Genomic DNA, 5,200 nt, shown 5'->3' with positions numbered 1-5,200 from the left:
CTTATGGTAGTAAACTCGTACATTGGCTAAATGTGGAAGCCCTGTGCATGCACTGGCCGAATTAAATGAATCTAGTCAAGGACATTGACAGCGAGAAATATGATAACAAACGGTTTGTAATTTGAACGCTCGATTGGTAAGTTATTTCAACATCCCAAAATGTGGCACCTAAATCACGGACGACAATGAAGAATATGCCCCTGCAGACGGTCTCTAGTTCTTTCACAAAGGAATCAGGAACTAATACATCTAAGGTGACAGATCATCAAAGAGTAAATCTGATCTGGCCATTAATTAGCATGGGTAAAAGATACACAATAATTTCTAACATAGTCTAATTAGCAAACAGTAATGTGAGAAGCAATAGACTGGAATCGAATTGTTCTCTGGAACTAATGGAAGTCCAGGCCCGAGTCCAGCTGCTAGGAAAATTATGCGCTCCTGAAGAAGTCCACGCATGGTAAGACGGTCCCCTGACCTGAGCCGACAGCTGAGAATTCTTGGACATTGCTGTGCAGGAGTCTTCTATGTGATGTACCTTTCTTGCTGCTCCTGAAGCAAACGGGCAGAGGACTTCGCGTCCAAATACAGAGCACCAACTTCTTCAAGATCAGCCTGACAGAGGTCATGAGTTCAGAATATAAGCTTGTATGAACAAGAACAAGCTAGGAATATAACATCTTATGGAAATTAAACACATACCTTGGAGATCTTCTCTCTCCCATTAGCCTTTGCAACTACGCTAGCAGGTGATATCAACTGAATAGCATGTCTGCAAAGAGATTCAAGATCTATTACAACGAATACTACCAATAACAAAGTGGCCCACGATGGCAAACCGTGATATTAATTCTTAAACTAGACATACAGACATCTTAAAATTTACACTGTAGGAAACTAAGGGTGGGATAGAAGACAGCAATAACAGCATGAAACTCTCCTAACTTCGCATGCTCAACAAAATGCTGTCAACCCACATTACAGCTAAATTTTACAATTTCACATTTGAAATCTTCGCATGAGAAGCAAATGTGGACATACTCTGGCCAAGAATCATACCTCAAAGATGTCTGCTGCCCAACCTCTCCCAAAAATGCAAGACTATCTTCATCAATGTCAATCTCCTCCACTTGTGCTCTAATAGCCAATATCTGCAAACATATAATGAACAAACATCAAATCTATTTCTAGACAGAAAATCCTAACACATAATAAGACACGGAATAGGAACCTGGATCATCTCAATAGGACCATATGTCTCTGTCCGTACAATAACCAACCTATCTAGAAGGTCAACTGGGATACCATGTGGACTTGTCATATCAGTTCCTCTGAATACAAGCAAAGTAAGAGTTGTAAAATCAAAGATGTATGATCGCAAAATAGTAGATAAGAGACAGTATGCAGTTAAGCATGGAGCGATTCAACTGGCACATTAGATTTCTTACCTTACAGTACATATTCCTCTGTTCGTAGCGAGTATTACGATTGGCGATAATGAGCTCTCCAAAGCGCGATTCAGATAAGAGAAGCATTCAATATCCAGCATGTGGACCTGTAAATAAAGTTCTTGTTGTTAATGGAATCAGATCTCAACCAATTAGTAGCATCAAAGTCAATTAGTTCATCAGACTAATTGCTGGTCCACAAAGTGGTAACTTATCTGTTTGGCAATAGGAAAAACTAAAAAAATTAACAAGCCTAAGCTTCGTTCATATTTTCAGAAATCCAAAAAAGCATAAGGTGAAGAGTAGATTTTCAATCATGAGACTATAAGATAATACCTCGTCAATGAAAAGCACACCGGGTACAAGCTCTGCAATACCTTCATCAATATATCTGTTAACGACCTACCAACGTACAATAGAAAAAAGACAATGTTAGTAGGCCTACCAATATTTGATCAAATCTAAAAGAAGTAAATGTTGCATGATAAGAATTTTGAAACCTTATTAATCTCTTGGCGTAGCTTCTCAGTGATTTCAGTCTTGCGTGGCTTCATCATCTGGCCCATAAGGGACAAAATATCTTGTCCTCCTTGTGGTTGGGCATTTGCAGCGTCAAGATCATGAAGTGTAACATCCTATGCAGAAAATTATTTCCTCTCTTCAGACCAATTATAATTAACTTGAAAACAAGAAGAATGATTCTGTGTGAAGTCAAAAGAACAGATTCTCTCTCTATGCTACTCCCTCTGGTCCAGATTAATTGGCCCAGTCAATTAATTTGGTTCGGAGGGAGTACTAGAAAAAATTTAACAATCCAAGTTGAACCCAACTGTCTTTTGTGAGTTTGTCAGATAAGTACGTAAGACAATTCAAACTTATTTTTCACAGATCTTATCCAGGAAGAACGATTCTAACTTAATTGGTTTTCCTGGGTTGGAAACTTTATGTCTACTTATCCAGGAAGGCGCAACTAAAAATGTAGAGTAAGTCTTTAATGCAATCTTTACCACTGGGATATACCTTTTACATTTCTATTTTCTGGCATTTACCAGAGCCAGCAACTTACAGCTACTTGGCAGGCAAACTACATATTTAAGCATGCTTCAGATGCGACACTATAATAAGATACTTCATATTAACAAATGTCCCATGCTTCCACCTTTAATAATTCAGATTAGATAGCCTAAATTTGCATCATGCGTAAATATAATGTGTATCTCAACTTCATTTATCACGCCGATAATATATGGATAGTAGAATGAAGAACTGGCTGGACAAGTGTATGTGCAAAAAACATAAGGCTGAACTAGCATCAAATTTGTACCTGCACAATTTCTTTTTTCTTGTGGACTTCCCCTTTAGGAATTGGGACATACTCCTCTGCTTCAAGATCGTATTCTGTAGCAAAAGAATCACATCTACCGACTCTTTTCACTGCACCACTATTGGCTTCAATGTATATAACATCACCCACTGCCACCTGCATCCCATATGCAATGATGAAACCTCAAGCAGCACGCGCAGAAGACAGTAGTAGCAGAAATGAGAAAAAGTAAGCCATTAAAGTAAATAAAAAGCATCATATCTCCATTTGAGATAAGTTTCACGACGGTTTGTTATGACACAATAAAAAGATCTGACACTGAACAACACAAATATGGTTATACATGACTGAGTATTGAACATAAGTTGGCACAGGTTAAATATTGCACAAAGACAACATTCTAATCACACTAAACGAACAATCCGCTCACTGTTATTCAAAGCAAGAATGCAAATGGAAGCAAACAGTCTAGCTCCAGTGGCACAGAGCAAGGAAGGAAAGGGAGAAGACAGTAACCTTTTCCTTGATTAAAGCATCATAAATTGTAGGATCTAACTTCAGTTGCTTAGTCCCTTTTACAGTCTTCAGGCCAATTACTACATGGCTAATACTTTTTCCATACCCACCAGTTGAACTCTCAGCTTCTTCTGGGGAAAGCTCGGTAACCTGAAAGGCAAGAAAAATAATTTAGCAACAAGCACTAGAATATTTTAGTTCTATTAGGAAATGATGATAAGGAAGGTGTTAGTATCAAGTAAAACACTAGTTCAAGAACAGTATCTTTGTTCAAATTCCAAAAGGAGCATATATGCCACACTTACCTCTCCTTCATAAACTTCCTTGTTTTCCTTTATACGCAAGCCTATAGCTCTACGGAAATTTTCCATCAGCACCTCAGTTTTCTTGACCTCTGAGGAGTACACCTCGGATCCTACCATAGGACAGAAAGGGACCTGCATTGTAGAATAGCGAGAGAACATTGGAGCTTTTACCAAAATAGAAGTAGAAGTAGGGCACTGAATCACTGGTTCACTACGGACATGATTGATTTCATATACATCATCAAGCATAATGCAAAATAAGCTGTACAAATCAGTAAATCACAGCATCCAAGTTTCCATGAACTGCATCAAAGAGTGTCTGATATATTACTAGCAAATGCTGGTAATCCAACAAATTTACTGCAGCATCTTAGCATAAATATTTTCTATGCAAAAACAGATTTCACATCGGCTGGAAAGAATTAGCATACTGAAACATCGCAGGATATATAACTCAAAAGAAATTCTTAATGACATAAGAACACACAGCAACATATTACTAGCTAAAATGATAATTTATAACACCAATTTTAATAAAATAAAAACGAAAAAATAAATTCAACACTCTATCCGCATCTCAGCTACAACAACAAAAAAGTGGTATGAGTACTTCATTGGTCAAAGTTCTCTGTAAACTAAATTGGTTGCTTGTCTTACTTCAGCTAGACAAGACCTTGCAAATGCAGAGCGGCCTGTTTATCAGACAGGCTGTTTACAAGCAGAAAACTGGACTTTTCTTCAAAGAGTCTAAAATGATCAAGCAATGTCCTCAAGTAAGTCAGTGACCTAACCCAAATTTGCACTAGCTAGTCCAAATCTGACAGTACCACACATGACATAAAACACTATTGGTAATTTGTGTGAGGAAAAGGAGGAATTAGAGGCACGGACCTTGCTGCCGAGCTCCTGGGAGATGCCAAGAGCGAGCGCCGTCTTGCCAGTGGCAGGCGGGCCGGCCAGGAGCAGCGCGCGTCCGGCCATCTTCTTCTGGCGGATCATGTCGACCACCAGCCCAGACGCCTCCCGCGCCGCCGCCTGCCCCACGAACCCCGCCGACATCCCTATCGCCGTCCCATTGGCCTGCGAAGAGAACCACACAAAGCCCTGAGAACAAAAACTCTGGAAACACTGGTGGGGTAAAACCCTAGGAAAACCTCCACATCTGGAGGAGCAGGCGAGATGGAGTAGGTACGTCGAGGCCGAGGCCCTTGATGTGGGTGTGGGTCGCGATGCGCTGCTTCTTCGACGTCGACTGCAACTCCTCGATTCTCATCGTAGCCGCCGCCACCGCCGCCGCCGGTTTCTGCTCTCTTTGTCTGTCTCTTTATCTCTGTCCCGAAGCAGCTAGGGCTAGCCGCGGGAGCTCGTGCGGCGACGGGAAGGCAAGGCTGCGGGGAACTGGAAGGAGAGAGCGAAACGGAGCCGAGGTGGTGAGCTGCGGCGTGGGGACGTGCCGGCGGCGACCGCAGTTGGCCTGCGCAGAGGCGGCGATTTCGGGGAGAGAGGAGAGGGGGGAGATAGCTTCTTTTTTTTCCTTCTTTTTGACGTGTGCGGGAGAAAGACGAGAGAGTGAGGGAGAAAGGGGCGCGGGTTAGGGTTAAGCAAGC

At 41.3% G+C, this 5,200-nt stretch overlaps 1 protein-coding gene across 1 annotated transcript; it reads right to left on the bottom strand.

Moving 5' to 3' along the window:
- Positions 1-525: 525 nt before the first annotated feature.
- On the bottom strand, positions 526-4,886 carry LOC124700215 (ruvB-like protein 1). The gene is made up of 12 exons (XM_047232378.1): positions 4,786-4,886; positions 4,485-4,673; positions 3,594-3,725; positions 3,289-3,438; positions 2,773-2,928; positions 1,949-2,083; positions 1,785-1,850; positions 1,449-1,555; positions 1,232-1,331; positions 1,060-1,151; positions 703-772; positions 526-615 (listed from the first exon to the last, which is right to left on the bottom strand). The coding sequence occupies exons 1-12, from the start codon at positions 4,864-4,866 to the stop codon at positions 526-528; spliced, it is 1,368 nt and encodes a 455-aa protein (XP_047088334.1). The 5' UTR covers positions 4,867-4,886.
- Positions 4,887-5,200: the final 314 nt, after the last annotated feature.

Source organism: Lolium rigidum, chromosome 3 (assembly GCF_022539505.1).
Source record: "Lolium rigidum isolate FL_2022 chromosome 3, APGP_CSIRO_Lrig_0.1, whole genome shotgun sequence".
Classification (NCBI taxonomy): domain Eukaryota; kingdom Viridiplantae; phylum Streptophyta; class Magnoliopsida; order Poales; family Poaceae; genus Lolium; species Lolium rigidum.
The sequence above is the reverse complement of the archived record's forward strand: the minus strand, read 5'-3'. Positions and strand labels throughout refer to the sequence as shown.

What these genes read in the sequence shown, in the direction of transcription:
- LOC124700215 (XM_047232378.1), bottom strand. Translation starts at nt 4,866, where the DNA reads ATGAGAATCGAGGAGTTGCAGTCGACGTCGAAGAAGCAGCGCATCGCG. An exon ending in GTGTGCTTTTCATTGACGAG is followed by an intron (nt 1,556 to 1,784) that starts GTATTATCTTAT and finishes CTTTATTTACAG; the next exon opens with GTCCACATGCTGGATATTGA. An exon ending in GGGCAGCAGACATCTTTGAG is followed by an intron (nt 773 to 1,059) that starts GTATGATTCTTG and finishes ATCTCTTTGCAG; the next exon opens with ACATGCTATTCAGTTGATAT.